This window comes from Pseudorasbora parva, chromosome 25 (assembly GCF_024679245.1).
Source record: "Pseudorasbora parva isolate DD20220531a chromosome 25, ASM2467924v1, whole genome shotgun sequence".
In the NCBI taxonomy this organism is placed as follows: Eukaryota; Metazoa; Chordata; class Actinopteri; order Cypriniformes; family Gobionidae; genus Pseudorasbora; species Pseudorasbora parva.
The window spans coordinates 20,115,381-20,142,045 of NC_090196.1; the positions used below are offsets into that span (position 1 = coordinate 20,115,381).

Consider the following 26,665-nt stretch of genomic DNA (forward strand, 5'->3'; position numbering starts at 1 on the left):
AACATAACTGAACATTAAACACTAACATAAACTAACAACATCTTTCCCTCTACTGATAAACACATAAAATAACACTCTAATGCCTAAATGTACTCTCTCAATGCAGTCCCTTGCAAAGCATGCTGGGAACTACAGATGTACTGCCCAGTTTGTTTGTTTGTTTGTTTCACACATATTAAGTAAAGCTGACAATACATATTTTTAGTAGAAACAACTCGGTAAATAATTTTTTTTAAGTGATGTGAACAATGATGATTTGAGTACAACAGTGACAGTTTATTTTTTTGAGTGTAGAAACTGCATCCTTGCTGAATAAAATGGTTTAAAAAAATCTTACTTACAACTTTTTATTTTATTTATATCATGGTCTGTCTGAATACTCAATTCTAATTGGCTGGAAGAACATACACATTCATTCATTAATAAATTAGTTACATTTATACAGCGCTTCTCTGGGTACTCAAAGAGCTTAAGATACAGATACATATTTTCTTTTTTCTTTTATTATTTTCTTTTATTATCATCTTTTATACCATGGTCTGCCTGAATACTCTATTCTGATTGGCTGGACGAATATTCACATTTTAATTATTTTATAGTAGTGCTGAGTTTATACTTTTAATTATAACAATTATAATGAGCTTTCCAGACATTTGAATGCATGCTAAAAACAGTTTATCATTATTAAAAAGATTTGCAAAACTTTCAAGCCAACATTGGAGTATCGCAATAAAAGAAAAGATTAACTGCTCAGTATTTTTGAATACCTACTCAATCCTCTATATGATACTAAATATATTCTCTTCACCCAAACAGATTTGTGCATTATGAGCACTTTTATGCAGTAAAGCGTTTGTTTGTGTACATGTTTTTATCACCTCGGCTACAGTAAGGCCTCTTCAGAGCAACAGAATCTGTAAAAACGTAGCAATTAAAAACACAGGTCATCCCTCCATGACCGTTTACTTTAATAGAGAGGTGCTGTATGCGCTGTTTCATGGTTTATTTTGATGCTCCATTTTGCTGTCGCTTTCCTCTTCACCTGCATGAGCTATTTTTAACGTAGCCTGAATGGAAGGTGGAAGCGCCTCTGTGAACTGCGTAGGCTGAGCTATCAAAACATCGCTTTTCACTGATGGAAAAAAAGGAGCTAATTTTTTAAGCTCAAAAACAGCTATGAAAACGAAGCAAAAATCAGCCTACGCATACTTGATGAATTGTTTTTGTGGAAGTTTTATTTTTAAGAGGCGCGTTTTTCTGAAAAATAGAGACAAGTCTTAGATTAAAATATATTTTACTCTATAGGCATGAGTGTTTGAAATAAACAGAGTAAGAAAACAAATCAACTTCCTCTGAGCGAGAGTACAGGAGGGTCATGAGCTCCGGAGGTACAGCTGAAACTCAATACTGGTCAGGGTTAGAGGGTAAGTTGCATCCCCCTGTTCCACCTGTTAGGAAGTCATTCATTTTCTATTCCTACACCAGCGCTCGCTTCTCTCCCTTCTCATTCACTCGATCTTAATCTTTCCGTGTCAAATGTTTCCCATTTTCTCTCAAAGCTCTTTAGTTTTATCGTGTGTAATAGCAGTTGAAATATTCTTTTTGTAAAAGTCAATGTAAATTTTTGTTTTTTATCATTTTCTCTGGTAATTTTTTTTTGCATATTTTATTTATATATTTTACTGTTACTTTTAAACATAAAAGTAACAGTGGGGTGTTTGTCACCATATTAAAAAAAATTACCAGAGAAATTGATAAAGAACAAAAAGGTACAGGACACTATATTTTGCTATCCTCACATAAATTAACTAAAGTAAACTGTGACATATTGTACCCAAAAATTCTTCATTCAGTGGACTACGTGTACATTTTTTTTTTTATTGACTAAAATTAGTCAAGACGGTTAAAACGCCCCAGTATAGTGATGGGGACACTGTACTGACAAAGAGCCCCGTCCTTCGGATGAGACGTTAAACCGAGGTCCTGACTCTCTGTGGTCATTAAAAGTCCCAGGAAGTTTTTCGGAAAAAGAGTAGGGGTGTAACCCCGGCATCCTGGCCAAATTTGCCCATTGGCCCCTGTCCTTCATGGCCTCCTAATAATCCCCATATCCTGATTGGCTTCATCACTCTGTCTCCTCTCCACCAATCAGCTGGTGTGTGGTGAGCGTTCTGGTGCAATATGGCTGCCATCGCATCATCCAGGTGGATGCTGCACATTGGTGGTGGTTGAGGAGATTCCCCCCTTCAATGTAAAGCGTTTTGAGTGCCTTGAAAAGCGCTATATAAATCGAACGCATTATTAAAAACTAAGACGGTTTGACCTGACCATGTTTTTGCTTTTGCTAATGCGACCTTTTTCACCACAGACTGAACAAAATGAAGCATTGCTTGGTCATCGGTTGACCTAAATTGCTATTATCTAATTGTGTACTTAAATTTAACAGCTAGCAGCGAATTGGTATACACACCACACCACACATATATATATATACACACACACACACAACTGTTTTTAATTTGCCAGGTTATTATATTATATTATAAATTGTTTTTAATTTAATTAAATCTGACATACCACTTGTTTTGTTTGTTTGTTTTTTATAGGTGAAAAAGAGCCAGTACATTGAGTTATTAATGTACCTTTTAATTTAAAGTTTTTTTGGAAAAAACTGACCTGACTTTTCAAACATCCAAGTCAGAAAGTCAATATTTTTTGGAGAATGACTGTAAACGTTTCCTTTCTTTCAATTGTACTTTTCACACTCTTTCCTGTTTGTTTTTTCTGTAGCCTTACACCACAGCCCTCCCTCTTTCTCTCACACCAGCCCTTTTCCGACTGTTTTCCTTTTTCTTTTACACAAACACCACACGCACGCCGACAGCACCACTGTTGGCTGTTTGGCGTCAGCTAGCCTCGGCCTCACAATGAAACACGCAGGGAATGTCCATGACCCTTTGAACCTCAACCCCTCGCGTCCCGCTCTCCCTGCCGCTCTCCTCCAAGCCCCAACATCCACCTCCAGCCACAGGCCCGCGAGGGCTGTCAGGCGCCTCTCTGCCGACCCGTCCGGGCCTTATGGGCTTAACCCCACACAAGTCACTGCATTCATCCTTGCCTCTGGGAAATGTGTTAGCATTACTCATTCTCTTTCCCCTCTAACCCCTCACACCTATTCCCTTGAAGATGAGGGGAAGTCTTTGGGTTGAATTGCGCCAGGGGGCTTTGACATGTACCTTTTAAAGGAGACAAGTCCCAGCTAAAGTGCACTTAACCATAAGGCTTCACATTCCTCCCAGGGCCTCCTCGTGCAGAAGCAGCATCTACGCCAACCGCATTATTCACGTCTTATCTCAACCACTCTCCAAATATGCGGTGTTAAGAGATTGAGGTCAGTGAAGTCCTTATCTCAAAGTGCGTTAATGTCTGTGTACACATCACCTTTTAACCCTTCAAACACTGTCTTAAATGGATTTGTTTTCACAAGACAATTTTAATGCAAGCAATAATTGTAAAGTTTTATTTTTTGTATGCCAATAACCAGTGAAGTGAACCAATTTTAAAGATGAAAACCAATGAAATCCTGCAGTGGTTTCAGTAGGGTTATATGGTAACATTCCTGTTGTCTTGCTGATTCGCAATTAGTGACAAGCTCATTGTGTGTCGCAGTTTCCCACAGATACTTTGCAGTCGATTTAGGATTACCAAATTCGAAAGCAGATTATCCAGCATTTGTGTAGCATTGGGGTTTATCTTAAATTAAATCCCACACAGTGACCCTCTTGTTTCCTTGTATTTGTGAATTTACCTACATTACTTTCTGATGTTTCAAAGTGACTTGTTTTGCTGTTTTTAAGCCTGATAATTAGTAATTAGTAAAAAAAATTAAAAAAAAGCTCTAAAATGTATGTTAAGTTATTGTGAAGTTTAGCCTGGTGTACAGGAAGGATTAGTGTAACAATTTATGTATTTATTTTTTGAAGTAATTCATATATTGTGGTCAATGTTTTGATGCTAACCATGTCATTCATACTAGACAATAAAGCATGAACCTCAGTATTTTATGACAAACCGTAATCATTTATAATTGGTCAATATTGCACATTAATTGTTATGCTCATTTCCTCTATATTTACTTTTATAATTACATTTTAACCTTTGCCATAAATGCAATATTTAGTTTTAAGAAAAATATGAATATCCTTTTTTCATACTAGCATTTAAAATTATAACTTTTTTGTGGTTTATTGTCAGTTTTTTTTCGAGATTAAGATTTTATGCCAGTTAACAACATATTTTCTAATTGAATTAACACTAAATTAATGTTCCACTGCACCAGCAAACCAAATTCTGAGGTATTTGCAAATATGACAAATCTCTCTTTGTTGTCGTAGTGATGTTTAAATGATGTATGTGATGACCAGGCAGGAGTTTCTTAGCCAGTCTGGGGCCTCTTTTCCATCAGTCCCGGAAGCAGGTTACCATTAGCACAAAACTGAGAGATCCCTCCTCAATCTGAGAAATGACCCAGGGTCAGAAACTCTCCATCTCCCTGCTCTCTTGCACCTTTTGTGTTTGGAACTTGTGTGCAAGTGCACATGTAGTTCACAGGACGAGCATATACCTATTCTAGCCCATGTTTCTTGCCTATGATTTATTTTAAAAAGTAGAATATACAGCTTTGGAAAATATTAAGAGACCACTTAACATTGAAAAATCCATGTTAAGTGGTCTCTTAATTTTTTTCAGAGCTTTATGTAATAAAATATGACGAGAAGAAGTTAAAAAAACTAATTAATTTTAATAAATGTCAGATAACTTTGAAAGGATGAAAGGTATGTAATGGATTACAATCAACCAATTAGCTGCCAGCTGTTAAATTTAAGTACACAATTAGATAATAGCAATTTAGGTCAACCGATGACCAAGCAATGCTTCATTTTGTTCACTCTGTGGTGTAAAAGGTCACATCAGTAATTCAAGAAAAACGCTTAAGCAAAACATGGTCAGGTCAAACTGTCGGAATAATTTTGGTCCCAATTATTTTTTTATTTTTTTACTGGTAGTCCACTGTATGACAATCTTTTGGGTATAATGTCACAGTTTACTTTAATTTGCCATCATCACTTACATAAATTAAACTATAGTGTCCTGCACCCACTAGTACCCGACTCATGACCACCTTCCAGACCTTGAGTTAGCATATTCAGACAGTACAACCCTCTGAAATCTCATTATCTCTTCTTCGTTGGACATTGCATGAATGTATTTTTAGAAACCTGCGCCACTGCTGGGGGGGAAATTGGTTGCTTGCTTCACCTCCGCTTCCCCCACCTCTCTCATGAAGACTGCATTCATCCCACTTGCTCTGCCTCTTCGTCTTTGTGCTATTTACAGACTACCTCATGTGAGTGCAATGAGTTAGGAAACACGCTTAACAAGCGCTTCACTGATGTCTCTGATTTTGCATGGATCAATTGAATTAGCCAGGATCAAATTACAGAATGTATCCCTAGAATTGACTGGCACGGTAGAAGTCATGTGCTTTGCAGTGTTCTCTGTGTTTGTGGGAGTGCCCTATTTTTCTTAATTTTGCTCACCCAAATGTGTCTCGGCTTAACTTGGGAGTCTGAGGTTCTAAATAAATACTATATACAATATACATATTAGAGGGTTTACATCATGCATGAAGTGTAGACATAGGTAATCATTACTCCTTAAATCTGGCTAGACAAACTATATGCTTCCAAATTACCACTCTACTTATGTTCTAGAAATGACAAGGATGGTCAACTAGTCATCCAGTGGTGACAGTGGATGAATTTAGAGATGCTGAGTGTTTTGGAGATTTTTTTGTGTGCTTTTTTTTAGGTGATGCTGCCGAGACTATCATGTCATTCTTGCAATTTCAAGAAAACCTTATTAGTAGTCAGTAATTTTATCTGACAAGTTTAAAAGCACAAATTTAACCTGACTCGTTTATCTCCAGCTTTACACCACTGAATCCGAAGCTTTACATTGCACTTGATGTAATGCTTGGATGCAGCTGCTTGGCCATGGAAACCCATTCCATGAAGCTCTCTATGCACTGTTCTTGAGCAAATCTGAAGGCCACACAAAGTTTGGAGGTCTGTAGCTATTGATTGTAGAAAGTTGCCGACTTTTGCACACTGTGTACCTCAGCATGCGCTGACCCCGCTCTGTGATTTTACGTGGCCTACCACTTCGTGGCTGAGTTGCTGTTGTTCCCAACTGCTTCCAATTTGTTATAATACTACTAACAGTTGAATATTTAGTAGTGAGGAAATTTCACAAATGGACTTATTGTGCTGGTGGCAACCTATCAAAGTACTACTCTTGAATTCACTGAGCTCCTGAGAGCGACCCATTCTTTCACAAATGTTTGTACATTTGTTGTAGCGTCTGCATACCTAGGTGCTTGATACACCTGTGGCCATGGAAGTGATCGGAACAGCTGAATTCAATGATTTGGAGGGGTATCCCAATATAATGTATACAAGTAAATTATTAAAAATGTGAATAATATTATATAAAAAAGATTATTATAATATAAATAAGTTTAATAAAAGTAAAAATTTGCAACCAAATGTCACAAAAATAACACTGACCCAATAGGCCATCCATATTGCTGAGCCCTGTCACGAGTGTATCACTATGTTTGTATTAGTACACCACCCCATTGTGAAGGTGTTCTGGAGAACTGTTGGGGTTAAAGAAGGGTCATCAGGCCAAGTGATGACCACAAGTAAATGAAGTCATTATGGAGATCACTCAGCGGGAGCCCTTGTTGAATCAGGAAGAACCACTTTGAATTTAAAATGACTGTATTGTTAAAATGATTTGGATCAGGGAAATCCTCTATTGTAGGCATTGCTCTGTTGTGGTCATTGTACCAGATTAAAATGATAAAAGGTGATTTACACCCACTCTGGTCTGCTGGATCCACTTTTAACACTGAAATCTTTTTATTGACTTGCTATAAAAAGCCTTGGGTTTCCAGTGAACTGCAGTAATGGGTCTCCATTGCTTGACAACCTTCGGTATTACCATGCGAAAGCACAAGTGTAAACAGTAGCTCTCACTTTAGCAGAGCGGGAATCTGCTTGCCCTCAGCCTAACCTTCAAGTAGTTGATGGAAGAACTGTGGAGGAATGGCGTTGGTGACTCTCATGTTTACTTGCCTAAGTGCGTCTGCATTTTTTCCAAGCCAACACTGGAAAACATCCACCTCTTCTCTGGCAAATCCTCTTTCCCATCATTCTCTTGACCTGCATTGACCCCCTCAAAGCAGCACTGGGGTCAGGTGTCAGGCCCGAAGCTCAAGTCCCAGTGCATTCTGGACATGCCTCACTATTTTCTCTTCCTGTTTTTTTCCCCACCTTACTGATATCTATCACTGTAGCATATGGAAGCAATGGGAGGAAGATGTCAGAGTTTTATTTGGCTAGGGGTAAAATTAGCCACTAGTTTCACACCTTTCAAGTAGTAGGTGTATGTGATACCCCAGAGATGCCCAAAACTCTATTCCAGTTTCACTTCTGTCTGTCTGTAAAATTATGGGCTGTGTCTACTTAGCCTCTGACTAAGGCGTGTCATGTTTTTAACATCCTCCCTGGCACTGGGAAAAATTGGATTCAATGTTATTTTCAGAAGACTCTTCCTTCTTGGTGGATCATCATCATCATTACTACTAAACACAACAATAAAAAATATATATATAAATAAACAATAATAATGCTTAAAATATAATAAGTATTAATGTTTTACTACTACTACTGTATCTACTCCTAATATATAAATATTAATGGTGCCCTAGAATGAAAAATTGAATTAACCTTGCCATAGTAAAATAAAAAGAGTTGGACATGGACATCACATGCAGTGAGTCTCAAACACCTTTTCACCTCTCAAACACAAAATCTTGTTTGTGAAAAACACCACAGAAAAACAAGCGTCATGCCACGTCAAATGCCACAAAACGCCACCTGTGACGCAATCGCTGAGATCCTAAATATGTACGCCCCTAACATTTGCATGTCAGCCCATGTTCATTGTCAGGCGGAACTGCGCATCTGAATCATCAGTTCAGTGGCAAGTGTCGCGCGAGGATAGCGAAAACGGCAGATCATAATATAATAACCCCTGTGTTGTCTAGATCTAACGCAAGATACTAGTATTGGAAACTCCAAGTAGCTCACATAACAGTTTGTCAAATGACAAAGGTTAATATTGTTTCCTGCCAGTGTTGTCATAAAATACAACAGTAGATACGTATGTCGATCCCTTTTGACGGATTGAAATCTAAATTAGCCTATATTTTTCATCATTAACACAACTCAGAAGCTACGTTTACTACTACTGTTTAGTTGCTTACAGATCGCTCAGTCGATCATTGTAGCTAACGTCACCTTCTTCACCATTAAGTTGAAACGATAGTCATTTGACAAGGCTTCTAGTCAATTTGTTAATTGTAATTGTTAATAAATATACATTTTTGAGAACTGAAGTATGATTATTTTGCAGTGGGTGAGTAGTAAACATGACACTGACTATTTTGAGTGGGTTCTACATTACTTTGTTTGACTAAATAAATCGACTTTTAAATCAGTACTCTACTGTCAAACTGTAACGTTACTGTACAAACAACATATTTACGTGCTACCCAGTTCAGTTCGTGATTCAAAGTTAAGAAGCTATCATTGTAAATTAATTTCCATGACGGATGGTATAGGTGTGCTAGCTGTCATTGAGCATCAGTGCAGTGAAACAGCCAATCAGAGCCGAACTCTGCATTAATATTCATGACCCTTCCAAATAAGGCAAAAACAGAGCATTACATCCTAGGGACAATTTCTGGGGTTATAAATGGACCTGTAAAACCGTATCGAGACAATTTTTGACCTTAAATAAGCCACATACCCTCTATTTAGATTTAGTCAGAGAACAATTTAAAATATTGTTTCAAATCATTCTAGGATGCGTTTAATATATAAAGTATTAATACATTTCTCAATGGAGGTAATTGTATAATTGGGTACAGACATTTGGTCTGTTTCTCAGCTTCACCTAAACTAAGAGGTGACTCTTTAGCTCTTATTGTAACATGAATGGAATGCACAGACCTCTTGAGGCCAAAAGTTTAAGCAGACTTCTCTAGATCTAGGGTAACTTTGGACTTCGAGTGTAGGTTTAGGTTTTCTAAGGATTCAAACTGTGGGAACTTGCAAAGAAAGGGTCCGATACAGACGTGCTTTTTCTGCATATATGGCCTAATCGGCTTGCACAAGAATGAAAAGATTTCAATGTCTGTAATTGTTGGCTATACTGCTTGAGCAACACCTCGCATCAGCTTACAGCCTGCCAGACAGGTAGCCTCTTTGTAAGTCTGGGATAAAGTGAGACGGCATGAGATCTCGCTTTATGCTAAGGGCTGTCAATTGAACCAGAATCGCTCACAGAAAGCAACGTCCATATTGAATATCTTTGATTTTACAATTATACAAAAACATTATTTGGCTTGTGCAGTACATGCCAAACCACACACCAGAAGCAAGTGGAGGAGTGCACCTGTAGTTTTACATTTCCAATTTGAATTGCAGATGTCATACCTATTTAGAGCAACAGGAAGCTCTTCTCACTAATCTGCCGCCTCTGGCACTGGCTCATATGAGAGGAAGCGCAGGGGAGCCTTGATATTCTGCTTTATGGGGTTGACCTACGGATATGCTGCGCTCAAGCCTGTGGCCTTTTCACATGGTGGCACTATTCTGAGACTCCGTGCCGCCGATATCATCTCCCCTCCGCATGCTCATCAATGCCTCATTTCTCCAGTGGCACGGGGAAAATGAGCGCATTCACAAAGTGGGGAAGCACTGGGCCTCTGGAGATACTCACAAGTTACCTTTACAAAGAGTTTGATGTTAGTATATTGCTAGAGCACAGTACAAATAGGGATGCATAATATATCTGTACTATATTGGTTAATAGAAGATATTAGAGCTTTTTTTAAGGCAGTGTAATTAAAATGTCTAATTTTGAATCACCCTTGTGCAACAGTGAGTCGCCAGCAGATGTAGCTTTCAGGCTGATTTGACGTGAAGGCTCTGTCTGTCCGGTTTAGGGAGTAATGGTGGAGCTGAGAGGTGGCATGCTGAGGCTGAGGCTCCCTGACGGAGCTCGGTGAAGGGCACAGGCTCAGCTGGACCTCACGCCACCTGCTGCTGTAGCTGTCAATCAAACGGCTGAACTTTCACTCTGTCTTCACGCACTCTTTGCTGCAGTGCTGCAAGCTTATAAGCAGGGGATAGTGCGAAATACACACTAAGACACTTACTGTGCTCCTGAGAAAAGGGAGTTAAAATGTGGGAAACTTGTATGTTTTTTTTGATACGTTGATTTGCAGATTAAATGCAGCATTTGGTATTCATTACTGGCTCATGCTTAGGACGTCTCAGCCTGTTCTACTTATTTGTTTTATGTTTTAAGCACTGTAATGCGGAAATGATTTACTTCCATGCCAGTCGAATGCGTCATTTGGCATGTGTTGCAGAGAGGGGTAAATATTTTAAAAAGTGGATAATTCTTTGAAAGCGGATTTAAAATAGGTTAATGATACGAAAAGACGCACAACAGACTCCTGTAAGGAACGCTGCCTGTCTGCCAGTTTTCGAGTCAGTGGGGAACAGAAAAACAAGCAGGCGAGAAAGTACAAGAACATATCTTTAGCCCATGGTAAATATAATTAATAAAAAAAATTCCCTTCTTAATGTCATAAATATTATATTAGCTAGGAGTGTATGGTGTGACTAATCATACTTTTGATTAAAGAGATGTTTTGTAACCAACTAGTTGACTAGCCTAAAAGTAAGAAACCCCTAGAAGACATGAAGGGTGTGTTCACACTTGGCATGTTTGGTCAGATTAAAATGAACACTGGTGCTTGGTTAGTGCGGTTCAAGTGTGAACGCTGCCATACAAACCCTGGTGTGCACCAACCAAGCGGACCATGGGTCTCGGTCCACTTCCAAACGAACTCTGGTGTGTTTCGAAAGAAATATAAATGCAACACAGACCAAAGACATGTAAATAACCCAGAAACGCGACAGAATTTCACAAGATATGACCCTGATCTTGATTTCTCCCGTTATGATGTCATAACAGGAAAGGTTTCCTCCCCTTCCTCAGCTTTGCCCACCCAGAGAATTAGTAGAGAATGGATTCAGTTTATCAGTCACAATGTCAGCACAGGCTTTACCATACGGATTCAACAGCACGGCCACAAACAGTGAGTAACTGTTCATTAATGCCTCATCTGGGATCAGTGATTTTTGATGTGTAGCTAATCATTCAATTTCTCACACACACTTTCTTTCTAAATCGTTTAATACTGTCAGTCCCGCCACTGGCCATCTTGATGCCCTAAACGTAACGCAGTGACTAAAACTATCAACTTCACGTTGTTTCTGTTAGTATCATGAAATAAATCTGTCATTTAAATGATTAAACTACAGAGAGCGATCAAAGAACACTCTTTATAATGTTCGGTTCTGTCAATCACGTTTATATGCAGTGCACACTTGCCCAAACTGCCGTTTGAATTGACGCTGCTCTAGTAATTATGCTCAACAGAAGCTCTTACTGTATTCATGTTGATGTCATGTTAGTTGCTAGTTGTGGTGAAAGCATTTTGTGAGAGAAATAACGTTACAAAGTTCACTCATGTTTATTCAGAGCTCTCAGATACAAACAAAATAAACTCGTGCTCAAAGCGCTCTCAACAACACGGTACAATAACACTTCCTCAGCAAATCTTTTCCCAGCTCTCCATCTCTCTCTGTCTGGACTGGCAGTTCTGCTCTCCTCATTAACACCCCCCACCCGCCACTCATTTCAAATGCAAAGATGTCAGCCAATCACAGCAGTGGGTGTTTACACTGAAGTCTCACAGCAGACACGCCCCCTTGAAACAGAGCATTCAAGCCAGAGGGCTAATATCGGTATATAGAAAAAATGCCTTTTATTTCTAAATTTTCTAAAATGTATGACATTTTTTGATATAAAAACCATACTAACAATATAAGTACACCTCAGGAAACATTATAAAATTATACAAAAATCCATGCCATGCGACCTTTAAAAACACATTGAGGCAAACCTTTCAATGTTAGCCAGTATAGGCATATTTATTAAACTCAACAGGATCAATAACTGCAAATAACAAATCCGTGATGTGATCATTTTCCAACCTTTTATTGTGTATTCAGGCTCAATGAAGTCTGTCAATTTTCGCAATCCGTATCCTTTAACAAAACTGAGTGGTCGCTTGTCTCTTCCTGTCATTTTCTAAGATAAGTGTAGTTATTCTTTCAGCGCAGGCGGGTTCACAGCGCCGGTGAGTTGAAGTGAATGACGCGTTGGGGATTTGCAGGATTTAACTATTCTCTCCTATGCTAGCACCTACGTGCCAGTGCTGAATGTGGCATGGATCCAGCGGAATTATTATATTTCATAGCTTAAATTTTTCCATTTTCATAAAACTTCTCCAAAAAAAAAAAATCCTGTGCTCATCTTTCAAGTGGTCATTTCTGAGTCAGACGCGACTGAAACAAAGAAAAAGCATGCGCGATCTGAAGTAAAATGAAAAGATTAAAGTCTTCCACTCCAGATACACTTACACAAATAATGTATTAATATATTATCAGCAGCATTTAGAAGCAAGTAATTTGATACCAGCAAATCTCCAGTAATTGAAACACTACTTTTCAATTATCAAGTACACAGGGGCCGCCACTCAGCTTCTGTTTCTTTTCCAACCTATTTTCCATTTTAGCATTCAGCTTTCTACTTCACAGCAATATTTCTTGTGAGTTCACTTCTGATGGCGTTTGTGGTGTCACCAACTCATCTCATTTCTGCACCAGCATGTCACGATTTTGTGAACAGCGGGTCGTGCCTCACTAATTTCAATGTTCTGTTGTAGTTAAATTGCATTTGCTTCAGTTTAGAGACCGTGGGCTTTGGACCAGGTCATTTGTGACAATGTCCTACTCTTAAATGGAAAATTCACAGTATTCTGGCTCTGTCTGAACCACAGCTGTGCACGGCCGAGGTTGAGCAAGAGAATTAAAAATTAAAGCAGAAGTGGGTGATTGAGAGAGAGGAAGAGCAAGAAGAGGAGGGGTGAGAACGGAAACAAATGTGCCGACTGCACCTTAAAATAAGGGGAAGTGCAGTGAGGATGGTGACAGGCTGAGACAAAATGTTAGAAATAAAAAAACGTATATAATTATTGAATTACATATGCCATTTTTTACTGTTATTATATTTATTTTCAGCATCTTGTGCTATTAGCGGCACCAAAATACCAAGTGAAAAGTAGTTATTATGTCCTGATTTATATTATTATTGTTATTATATATAATTTTACATATAATTGAATGTATGTAACATTTATTTTTTATTAATTAGTTCAAATAACAAACATTATTTTTGATAACGAATAATGATTATTTGTATTTTTGGACCCACTTTATATTAGGTGGCCTTAACTACTATGTACTAACACTGTAATTAATTATTTGATACAATACACTTATTTTGTACATACATGTTTTTACATTGTACTTACATATTAAAAAAAATACCTGCTTGTAATTACGTCTGTAATTAATTTCTGTAGTTACATTTGTAATTACACAGTTGGCACTTCCCTTAAACCTACCTTACCCTTAAACTGACCCACACCACCACACCTGTTCCTAATTCTACCCGTATCCACCTCAATATCAGCAAAAGTGCTTTGCAATACAATTTGAACACAGTTAGTACATTGTACTTAATTTTTGATGTAAGTACATAGTACTTAAGGCCACCTAATATAAAATGGGGCCTATTTTTTTAATGCATTTTATTTATAATTAAAAATCAGCCTCTCACCTGTCATATAACGTTTGTCCCACTTTTTTCACACATTTTAGACGTTTTATATGACAACACCATTAACACCATAAGATCTCCCACTGTCACTTATGATTGCACAACGTGCCACATGTACAGCACATGGCCTTTATGTGTCAAACATTTGTACGGCATGGTAGTACATCATGTTCGCGTTTAACCTTGCAAGTGTTTTCTTATCTTTTTTTCTCCCACACATAAAAGAGCATTTGATTGTCAAGCCACAAAAAGCAGAAGAGAGGATGTGGACTCTCTCTTGGTGTGAACAGTTTGCCGATGGGGGTTGAATCCAACACGTCTCAATGAGGTGTCAGTTGGCGACGTGATATCTCCTGCTGATAGCAAAGCTTTTACAGTCAGTGTGCTGTTGACCCTGGCGTTAATCATTGGCTGTGAGATCAGTATGGTTGTGCATAAAAGCCAAGATAAGCATGGTGCTTTAGTGCTTATTGGGCAGCTTGTTTTTTATTGCAGCTTTGGATTCCTAATGCTGTTGGACTTTGCTGATTTTCTCCTCTCCTTGCTTATGCAGCATGGCAGATATGTGCTATGATTGGCAGCATGTGTTTGCTCAATCAAGTTTTTCGCATGCACCATTTTCTCTGTTTAATACGTTAAACATATTAAGTCTTAGTTTAGTGTTACATGCTTTTAAACCATTTAAATGGGACAAGACAAGAGAATGCACTGTGAATGTCCTGTCTATGTGACACACACGACACACAGAAAGGCACACAGACAGCGCACTAGAAGAGTTATCTTTCACACTTGAACATACATTAAGTATTCTCATAAGAGCAGTCGGGTTAAATAATAAAAATATTCTGTCATTAATTACTCACCCTCATGCTCTTCCAGACCCGTAAGACCTCTGTTCATCTTCGGAACACAAATGAAGATATTTTTGTTGAAATCCGATGGCTCAGAAAGGCCTCCATTAGCCACAATGTCATTTCCTCTCTCAAGACCCATAAAAGGCACTAAAGACGTCGTTACAAAGCCCATCTCACTACAGTGATTCTACAATCATTTTATGAAGTGACGAGAATAGTTTTTGTGCGAGTTATGCTTGATAGGGCGCCAGATCCGCGCAGCAGCAGCCACTAATGCTGTCTGTCCTTTAATGTTAATCAAAAAACAAAGGTAACAGAACATTTTAGCTTTAATAAGAATTAATCTATATTAAAATAATAATTTATGCAGTTAAGACCGTAAATTGTTTGATAATTGTATTTACTTTCTGTATATTGATTATATATAAAGGCTGCAGGTAAATATGGTATTTATTTGAATGAGTTTATTTGAAGATTGTTTTAAGTTCACTTAAATAAAATTTACTTTTTTTAAAGCCTAATTAATGTTGAAATGGATAGCTTTCCAAACGAGCGTTTGTGTTGTTGTTCCTTCTGAACTATTTTGACATTTTTGTCGAGCGATTTTCCAGTTGATGACTCGACTCTGTGCTGCCCTCCGATGTCTGGTAGTGAGAAAAATTGTATGCCGCATGTGTTGAACTCGGCCATCCGCGGTTGAGTATACTTTGAAAGCTGTGCGGACGCGACCGGATGTAACCATGTGGAAACTGAAATATACACGGGTACTTTAGTGCCAGTGATACTGGCCTTCATTCATAAAAAAGTTTTTTCTACATTAATTTGGAGTGTAATTGTGAATAATTACAATATAAAAATAAAAATTACAGAAAAAATTGGGATTCATTTGTTTTTAATGGGAGGATGGATGGATATCAGTTATAATTTATTAAATGTATTCAATTTGTCTGTTTTTTATTTTATTTATTTTATTTTATCATAGACATGTTTGATTTCTATTTATTTAGTGATTTCACTTGGTCAATTTACATGACCCCCTTATCCCTTCTTCTTTGGATTCTAGACTAGACTCAGATAGCAACATAAGTGAGATAAGGTGACAGGGAAGGTAGTTTACTACAGGAAGCGGTAAGTATCATAAAAGTAGTCGAGGCGACTTGAGTGCCATATTTTTCCAAGTCTTTTGAAGCCGTTAGCTTTGCATGAGCATACTGAATTTAAAGTCGTTATTTACTGATACTCTTCCTCTCCAATAAATCAGACTGCTGGAATCCGATGGAAACTGCGAGTTGAACTCGAGAACTGAATCAACTCACCGTAACTCTCTGTTTTCCTCATCCCTGCATGACCCACATCCAGGGTGCTCTTAGCCAGCGGAAGCCAGTAATAATCAATTACCCACAGGGAGAACTGTGACATCAGTTACTCAAAGACAGCCGAATTTAATTTCCTGCCCTCCATCCGCAGCGTAATGCCATGTTAATGGTTTCCTGCTCAGAAACATTACGGCTGCCACAACGAGCATCAATTTGTATCTGCTACGAGCAGCACCACAGTGAGCTGACCTGAGCCAAACACTTTTCTCTGCCATGCATTATATTTGGACTGTAAAGTTTACACTCGATGCTAAACTTGCCTTCTCTACTGATAAAAACAAAAAAAAGTTATTCTGTTTACTGTATTGCAGTGTAGCGAAAAACAGGGTTTTTCTCATTCTCATTTCATCAGAAGCACAACTTCAATTTCCACCATATAGCAACTCTCCAGTGTTTATGTTTTTACCCGGGGACATCTGACCTTGACGGACTCAGCAGAAGAAATAAACTGGAGAAGAGTTCCACGTAAAAGAAGGCGGAGCCTCAGTGCACACCTACCTATTGTGTAATTGTCCTGGACCAATTGGAGTTTGAAGTTGTTTACCAGCCGAGTGTACTTTTCCGAAAAGTTCGCTTTAAAGCCATTTCATAAAGCAAGCCATTTTAAAGTCTCGAAATGAAGATAAAATGGCCTACTTTAAGTATATCGGGCCTTAATTTGCCAGTGGTTCCTTCTTTCCTATGGGTTTTTATAATGGGTTTTTTCAGTTTATGAGTAAAATAAGGTCTGTGGAAACATAAGCTGATGAAGCTTGACTGGTTTATTCTGCAACGTAAATTGTAGACACACCAAGAACAAAACATCAAAGTATGGTCAACTTACGTTTTCCACAGGTCCTAACTTGCTCATAAATTGAAAAAGCCCATTATAAAAACCCATAGGAAAGTCTAGAGGGAACTACTGGGTTCCCTGTCTTCTGGGTTTTGATGTCATCCCTGCAACACAGTCTACTTGCTACAATTTCCTAGTGAAAACTGTGTCTACACCTAATTTTTTTGTGCAACTACTTTGTATAAGCACATATTTGCTTTTGAATAGTTGGTAGCTTAGCTAGCTTCATTTTCTTTTTTGCCCTACACTGAGGCTGACTGCGTGATATCTTAAGCCTGTTTTAAGGTCTATATTTTTATCAACTCCTACAGTAGCATTTTATAGTAAACAAATTTCTGTTTGTCTATGTCATGACAAATTAAAATAGTGCATAAACTGCACCTTCAAGACTTAACCTTCAGTTTTCTAACTGTGACTCATCTTTGCCTACTCCGAGAGGCTAAATTTCCTCCTACACATCCTCAGTTGACACCACCACCACCACCTACAATGCAGCCTGTATGTTTAACCTTGCCTGCATTCCTGGCAACAGGGCACAAAAAAATAACAAAAGGAGCTGCGTCCCAGACAAAACAAGCGTTTCAGGCAACGAACTCACAAGGACATTTAAAGCTGAATTTTTCATCACGACTCTGCTGGGCACCGGGAGTCACAGGCTCTTGAGTGAAAATGAATGGAGGTGTTTGAATGCTATAGAATGTGCTTGATAGGGAAATGATGGGCATGGTTTCCAAGAACTTGGTCGATTACAAAATCACACTCGCTTTATGAAAGAAAAACAACCACCTTGCTTTCAATTATTATTGTCGAGATTTGAAAGAAAGTATTACTTTTATTCAGAAAGGATGCAAAAAAGTGACAGTAAAGACATTTATAATGTAACAAAAAATATGTTTCAAATACATGCTGTTCTATTGAACTTTGTATTCTTGAGCACCAAATCAGCATGTTAGATTGATTTCTGCAGGATCATGTGACATTGAAAACTGCAGTAATGGCTGCTAAAAAGCTTTTATTCACATTAAATTTCATTAAAAAATTATAATAAAATACAAAGCAGTTTTTTAAATGTGTAATAATATTTCACAATATAAAAAATATACTACTACTACTAATAATAATAATAATTACTAGTAAATAAATGATTATTAAAATAAGTAAAAAAAATAGTATTAAATTATAATTAATTTACAGATTTGTTTTTTGAGTTTATTAGATTATTGATGTTCAAGATAGTTTTAATTTTCCATATATATATATCGGTTTTGTGATTCCTTCAACCTGATTTTAGGGTGTTAGGAACCATCTAGGCGTGTGTGAGCGTGAATGCGCCTGATGACTCATCCAGTCTGTGGTATCTGAAACTTTGCCTCCAATAGGAATTGGGTCAGAGCACAGCATTCATCATCCCTCTTTTCCCATTTTGCGTAGGGATCCCCCATTTTCTTCAAACAAGGGCTTCTGATTTGAGTTCCACCAGTCGAATTTATGCTTTTGATTCTAATTAAATGAATTACAAAGAATCCCCTATATTAATGATATTACATCATTCAGTCTGATTGTTTTTAAATCCTTTATTTTTATTCCAGGTTGATTAAGCAGGTTTGTCAGTGCACCCAGGTTTGCATAATCATGTTATATCATATCCTGTGGACTTGGCATTTAGTGGTTTCAGGTCACTGGTGGTATCGGCACTCATTGTGAACACGGTTCATGGAGAACGGATGAGAGGGTACTGACAGCGATCTGCAGGTTTTATTGCTGTGTTCTTGATAAGGGTGTACACTTCAGTCACAATCGAAATGTGACATAACCACTTAGTCACAGAGCTGGTTATAAAATGCTGCAGTTTTGAGGTATCTCTGAAAACGGATATTTATCTTCCCTGAAGCCAACGTGTGGGCGAGCGAACGGTGGTTTGATACAAGAACAGACGGAGAGGGAAAAAGAAGGAAGCGTCTGCTTCCCCTACCATAGCGTGCGGGAGCCATCTCTGATATTCCAGTCTTTCAGTAGAGCTTTGTGTTTTCTATCTTTTCATCTGGAAGACTAACCAAACAGCTCTGCTTTTGAAGCCCAGGGTCAGGGTTGGCATGTACGTGCATGTGTTTGTTCATCTCGGAAGTGTGTGTTTCTCATTTCGGGACAAAGACCCATTTCAAAGCCCATTTCCTGAGCACTGCATAGCATACACACCAAAGCAAAAGCAGGTTCTCTTTGGGCTTCACCTGACCTTCTATCTGAAGCTCATGGTGGTGCAGACAGCTGTGGCTTTGGTCCCCTGACAGGATATGGCCTACATTCAGAGTGACAAGTGTTGGTTTCACTTTTCCACTAGGCCAGCCAGCATGAGGGTCAAATACACCATGATAAAGAAGTGTCAGACTTGGTTTGCAAAAATAGCCGTCATCGTAATCAGTGAAGTAGGACATGTGCAAATATGAAAACATGACATAGCAGTGCAGTGATTTTTAACATATTTTTTTAACTGCCACAACTCTGCCGTCATTGTTAAGCCCTCCCACCGACTCTATACACGATGTGATTGGCCTGACCAGAGTTTGGTTTTTCCAGCTCACAATCCAACAGAGAGTTACTAGACCACCCTAGCTGCAAATTAGATGTGTTGCCGCTAAGGTGTGTCTAGAGTTCTGGGCTAATATTATGCTCTTTTAAGAGCATTTTATTTTTTTAATTAATAGTTTATTTATTATCTGCTAAAATGTCAGAGCAAAGGGCATTAAAAACAATGAATACCTTTTTAAAAGGTTATGAATATAAAATTGTTCTTTTCCCCGTCAGTTGTTTCAGAGTCTCAAATTGAGTCACAAAGTCGAGTCTCATTGAGGTCTGGAGCCACTAGCTTAAACCCCATTAGACAGCCTTTAGAAGACAATTTACATGGTGGAAAGCAGCCTCTGATCCATAGAAAGACTGTTAAAATAAAAAGAGATGGAGACATTTGGGGTATAAAGAGGCTTGCAGGTCAAAGATCTTCCTTGATTTCAATAAAGATTTCCCTGTACAAGAGAGCTCACTTGAATGGCATTACATGGTATCCTGTGACAAGGAAATATCTTGTCACAAGACCAGATCAGTCAGTGGTTTAGTGGCAGTGAGAAGAGATGGTTATCTTCTTCTTTTTTTCCCTTTTTTAAAAATAAAAACTAACCATTTTGGGAGTGCCTATCCCTAAGTTGTTTTGCAATTGAATGACATTTGACATTTCTCTCACTGACACGGAGACATCGTTCTAATATTAGCGCTAACGAGGAGCCGATATTGTTGTGAAGAGGCCATTGAGAAGGTGTCTTCCCATTTCTTAATGAGTATACAACCAGACACGACTTCAATGGCTGCTCTGATCTTGTCAAGTATCCAGTCATTATGCTCCATTTCCCAGGTGTTCAATGAGTAACGCAGCGATATTTCAAAGGGTTGTTGTGGGGTTTTCTATGTTGTTGAGGGAGCTCATAAATATTCCCAATGGCCCAGTGAAGTACCTGCTTAGCGGCCCGCAAGCCTGTTGACATAAATTATATCTGTGCTGGCATAAAGACCCTCGGTTTGGCCTCATCTGAATGAATATGTTCAAACTATAATGACCCACCTGTGCCCACTTCAAACTTCAGACTGCAACACCATTTTAGACTGAACACAACAGTTGTTAATAAGGTGCCCATTCTTAGAACGGTCCAGGAAAGATTGAAATCGGTTCACATATCGCTTACACTGTCACCAAGGGAACGGAATGAGTGTAACTCTTTGCGAGCAACCCCAGGTACCTCTGTTGTCATGGTAACTGGTGAGGCAATCAAGAAGAGGTCACTCATTCATCCTGCAACACAGGCTAGTTTCTTGCCCGACCTGAGCCCATTGAGTAAGAAACACTGGGCCAAATCTGACCTTTCTGAGCATTGTGCGATTAGTCATGCCAGTATGAAATGCAAGATAACTCTAATGTTAGAACTGTTTCTTCTTTGAAAAGGTTACCTCTGATTTTTCCCCCCCTAGAAAGCCTCAGAATAGCCATAATTAACTGTTTTGTCCAATAAACATTATGATCTGTGCCCGACCCATACTGTATACTTAAAAAAAAAAAAATTGAACCACATACAGCTTACAATTTTAAGACTCACTGGTTGTTCATATTTCAATGTGTAGTTAAAGATGCACATTATTTTTTCTGTCAGTATTATTTTATAAATGATTATTATTAAAAGCATTTAATAACTTAATTATTTTTATATTCTAAAATATTATAAATATAAGTATTCTAAAATTATTATTTAAACATTTTTTAAGGTCACTTGGGTTTGCCTAAAAGTGTTATAGATGTATTTATTAATGAAATTCAAATTATTTATTAATTCTTTGGCATTTCTTTCTTTCTTTCAACAAGTACAAGTACTAAAATAATCCTGAAAATGTACCTCTCTCAAAAATGTGTCTCTTTCAAAGTCATTGATCTCATTGTGGACCATTCATCCATGCGTTTTGTTTTATTTTTTATTTTTTGTAATTTATAATCATAATATCATTACTCAATCTACCGGTGAAACAACAGATATGTCTTTTAATAGACATACCTGGGTGGGAAACACTATAATTTTCATGATTAAACCTGTGGCAGACCAAAGACACAATGTCAGTTTCAACCGATTTTAAGCATTATAATTCTCTGAACGCACACACTGACTAGTAAACTAGTATACTACTAACTATAAACACAGTTTATAGCCTATATATTTACTCAACGAACATGGAACGGCGAAAGATGGGCCGAAGTCAAGGTACTTCTCAACATTTATGATGGAGGAAATCCAACTTAACTTTTACTTTATTTAACAGTTTGATCGAATAATGTATACAATAGGATTGTTTGACAGATCAAAAACTAATGAATGCTGTGTGCTTAGGCTTTGGCTAAGCAATTCTCATCTTGTCAAAATAAAAGTCCAGCACAACTACCAGAGCGACATGGCACAAGTGATTCCTTATGTTACTTCAAAGTTCCAACTGCCGGAAAATGGTCCTATGGGAACATTTAGTTCTAGCGGGACTGCTCTGGTGGCTAATTCCTAAAACTTAGTTCCTATAGCTATCTGGTGCAAAGGCCCCTATTTAGAGGAATCTGAGCTGGAACTTTTTTCCTTGTTTGATCCCTCATGTCATACATATAGACCCTTACCTTTTCAGTCATTTTCACAAATGAGACGCAGCTACTATTGCAGATGGTATTTTCCAGGGGCTGTTTTCCACTATGATAGAGAAACTAAACACACACAGAAGATGATACTAGGTTTGGAGCGTAGCGTGAAGCGTGTAAATGAGGCTAGCAGATGTTTCCCAGATGTGGCTGGTGGGTGCCGGAGGACCCCAGAACAAACCCTTCCACACACTGACAGCTTTGTTCACCTCCTCCCCTCCCTTCCTAGGCCGTGATGCTGTCTCTCAGGCCTGAGCTTTGAAGTCAGGACGCTGCACAGGAAGTAAGGGGCTGCAATCGATTTTCTTCCTGCATTAGGGCAGGAATGTATGACCCCCCCACCCCCACCCCCAATCTCGCTTTGTCTCTCTGTTCTGGAACTGGTCAAGATTTTGGTTTTATGCATGATTGGGTCAGAGGCCCATGTAGTGTTTTCTGTGTTTCTATTGGCTATTGTTAGCAAAAAGATGATGATTAGTTCCATTGAACTAATGTCACCATGTACAGTCTTGTTCAAAATAATAACAGTACAATGTGACTAACCAGAATAATCAAGGTTTTTAGTATATTTTTTATTGCTACGTGGCAAACAAGTTACCAGTAGGTTCAGTAGATTCTCAGAAAACAAATGAGACCCAGCATTCATGATATGCATGCTCTTAAGGCTGTGCAATTGGGCAATTAGTTGAATTAGTTGAAAGGGGTGTGTTCAAAAAAATAGCAGTGTGGCGTTCAATCACTGAGGTCATCAATTTTGAGAAGAAACAGGTGTGAATCAGGTGGCCCCTATTTAAGGATGAAGCCAACACTTGTTGAACATGCATTTGAACGCTGAGGAAAATGGGTCGTTCAAGACATTGTTCAGAAGAACAGCGTACTTTGATTAAAAAGTTGATTAGAGAGGGGAAAACCTATAAAGAGGTGCAAAAAATGATAGGCTGTTCAGCTAAAATGATCTCCAATGCCTTAAAATGGAGAGCAAAACCAGAGAGACGTGGAAGAAAACGGAAGACAACCATCAAAATGGATAGAAGAATAACCAGAATGGCAAAGGCTCAGCCAATGATCACCTCCAGGATGATCAAAGACAGTCTGGAGTTACCTGTAAGTACTGTGACAGTTAGAAGACGTCTGTGTGAAGCTAATCTATTTTCAAGAATCCCCCGCAAAGTCCCTCTGTTAAAAAAAAGGCATGTGCAGAAGAGGTTACAATTTGCCAAAGAACACATCAACTGGCCTAAAGAGAAATGGAGGAACATTTTGTGGACTGATGAGAGTAAAATTGTTCTTTTTGGGTCCAAGGGCCACAGGCAGTTTGTGAGACGACCCCCAAACTCTGAATTCAAGCCACAGTACACAGTGAAGACAGTGAAGCATGGAGGTGCAAGCATCATGATATGGGCATGTTTCTCCTACTATGGTGTTGGGCCTATTTATCGCATACCAGGGATCATGGATCAGTTTGCATATGTTAAAATACTTGAAGAGGTCATGTTGCCCTATGCTGAAGAGGACATGCCCTTGAAACGGTTGTTTCAACAAGACAATGACCCAAAACACACTAGTAAACGGGCAAAGTCTTGGTTCCAAACCAACAAAATTAATGTTATGGAGTGGCCAGCCCAATCTCCAGACCTTAATCCAATTGAGAACTTGTGGGGTGATATCAAAAATGCTGTTTCTGAAGCAAAACCAAGAAATGTGAATGAATTGTGGAATGTTGTTAAAGAATCATGGAGTGGAATAACAGCTGAGAGGTGCCACAAGTTGGTTGACTCCATGCCACACAGATGTCAAGCAGTTTTAAAAAACTGTGGTCATACAACTAAATATTAGTTTAGTGATTCACAGGATTGCTAAATCCCAGAAAAAAAAAATGTTTGTACAAAATAGTTTTGAGTTTGTACAGTAAAAGGTAGACACTGCTATTTTTTTGAACACACCCCTTTCAACTAATTGCCCAATTGCACAGCCTTAAGAGCGCGCATATCATGAATGCTGGGTCTTGTTTGTTTTCTGACAATCTACTGAACCTACTGGTAACTTGTTTGCCACGTAGCAATAAAAAATATACTAAAAACCTTGATTATTCTGGTTAGTCACATTGTACTGCTATTATTTTGAACAAGACTGTACTTGTACTGTAAAGCAGCAATATGTAAAATTTGTTTGTATGAAATATTGAGAGGTGGCTCATTACTGAAGACCTTCACTATGGCAGAGAACACAATACCCAGAACATCCTATAAAGTTACATTTCCTATTTTCCTAAATTCAATAATCAAATTTTGGCATTCTTAACTTAAATTTCAGTTTCAGTGTTACGGGTAAAAAAAAAAATTGGTGCATCACTGCATACCATCTCCAAAAACGACAAAAAAGGACCCTAAAAGTAGTCTTTGTGAAGTCTTGTGAAGCCATAAAATAGCTTTGAGTGACAAACAAAACAACAGTTTACCTACTTTTATGCTGATTATTGATTTCGTTTCTTCAGAAATGAGCACCTGGTACATTCTGCTAAATATCCCATGTAAGAAAGAAAGTCATACAGGTTTGGAATGTGAGAGGGTCAGAACTTAAAATTTTGGTTTCCTCAGGATGTAAGGAGCCATGACGTTGGGACAAGCAGCAGAGATCAGCCCATCTCAGGTAGTTACCCAGGTCCAGCTCGATCTCATACACGACCCAGAGAAAAGGAGGATGAGCATCAAGAAGAAAGGTTTCCTGATGGCATGACAACATCTGCAGCGGAGCACTCGGGCATCCCATCAGGCCTTACTAGCACTCTGGAGAACATTGTGCAGCAGTTGGACATCCTGACCCAGGTGAACTGCTTTAAGGTCATCCAAGTCTGTTAAGTAGCTTTTTTAGATCAGACGTAGCTTGTTTTTCCTAGACGAATCTGAACTTCTGTTTAAAGGTTGGGTCATATTTACTGTTGCTTGACCGTTGTTGTGGGCAGAATTCAGTCATTTCAATGGGAATCCATGCAATTTCGTGTGAGGCTGAACGATTTTGCCACACAGATTTCCCAACAAGTTCAAGTTGGCTACGCAAATTAGCTGTGTTGCCCAACAGAAAGAGACTTCCTTTTTCTTAATAGATATTTTTTGTCTACGAAATATCACTAATGCCATTGTGCTTTAAACTGTTGGTTTTCGTCTCTCAGACCGTTGCCGTCCTCGAAGAGCGTCTTACGCTGACCGAAGACAAACTGAGGACGTGCCTGGACAACCAAGTCCGGCTTTTGCAACAGACACAACAAGTGGACCGGTCTGACGAGGAAACCGAGGGATCGTCTGTATAAGGGGGATACCCAACCCCAGTGGTCCTCGCCTCAATTGTAACTTCTTCTGGCCTGCAGAGGGGGTCACACCAAATCCTGTATTCTTTTGTTTTTTCATTTCAGCTTAAAGACATCCAGCTGTGTCATTCCAAATGAGGACATTGGACTTAAAATGAAAAAAAGGACACCAGATGAAAAGACTGAAAGCAGGATGAGGGAATGGCAGGAGGGGGGTTTGAGGGATCATACACCCTAAAAAAAAGTCAATGTAAAGAGGACAGCTGCAGCTAAGACAACATCCCAGTCATGTTTTGACAGCAGAGAGGGTTGTCATCCTCCAGGAAGACTGAAAGAATAGACATGCATGCACAGATTTTTACTGTATCCTTGTTTGCTGCATCACATGTGTTATGTAAATAGAGACCATTATGAATGAATTACAGCTCGAGTCTTTGATGCGATTGTGTCCCAGGCTGTATGAATGGCTTGTGCATGTGCATGCAAGAGAGAGAGAGACTGAGTAAGTGTCCTCAGAGACACTCGCAGTCTTGTTTACTCTTTCTCAATCAGCCGCAGCCTTGTGGCTTTCCTCTGGGTGGAGGTCAGACGGAAGCAGGGAGCCAATCGACAGAAGGGCCCAGCGGTGCTCGTTTGCTTTGCGTACCACATCCTTCTGTGTGCAGAAGCTCTGCTTAAGTCTTCACAACAATCTCACATTTAAAACAATGCATCCAACTGCAGTAAAAACAATCCATGGAATTAATTATTAATTATCAGAAATCATTTTATATTCTATATTCATTTATCAATCAATTTTTTTTTTTTTTTTTTTTTTTTTTTTTTACAAAATCATTTTTTATCACTTAACACACCCTTGCTGAATGAAAGCATTAATTTCTTTCAAAAAAAGAGAAAGAAAAAGAGAGAAATCCCTGAATTGTAGTGTATATTGTTACAAAAGATTTATATTGATTTATATTAAATGCTGTTTTTGTTTGTCCATCAAAGAATCCTCAAAAATAGTATCACAGGTTATAGAAAATAATAAGCAGCTATTTCCAACATTGATACTAAATCTGCATATAATGATTTCTGAAGGATCATGTGACACTGAAGACTGAAGTAATGGATGATTAGAAATTCAGCATTGCA

At 38.5% G+C, this 26,665-nt stretch overlaps 1 protein-coding gene across 1 annotated transcript in view; it reads left to right on the top strand.

The window, feature by feature from the left end:
* poc1b (POC1 centriolar protein B) overlaps positions 1-26,317 on the top strand; it is a 40,087-nt gene extending 13,770 nt beyond the window's left edge. The window contains exons 11-12 of the mRNA XM_067436337.1: positions 24,825-25,052; positions 25,397-26,317. Coding sequence (XP_067292438.1) covers positions 24,825-25,052; positions 25,397-25,534 — 366 coding nt within the window. The 3' untranslated portion in view covers positions 25,535-26,317. The remainder of the gene's footprint in view (positions 1-24,824; positions 25,053-25,396) is intronic.
* The last annotated feature ends 348 nt before the right edge of the window (positions 26,318-26,665 follow it).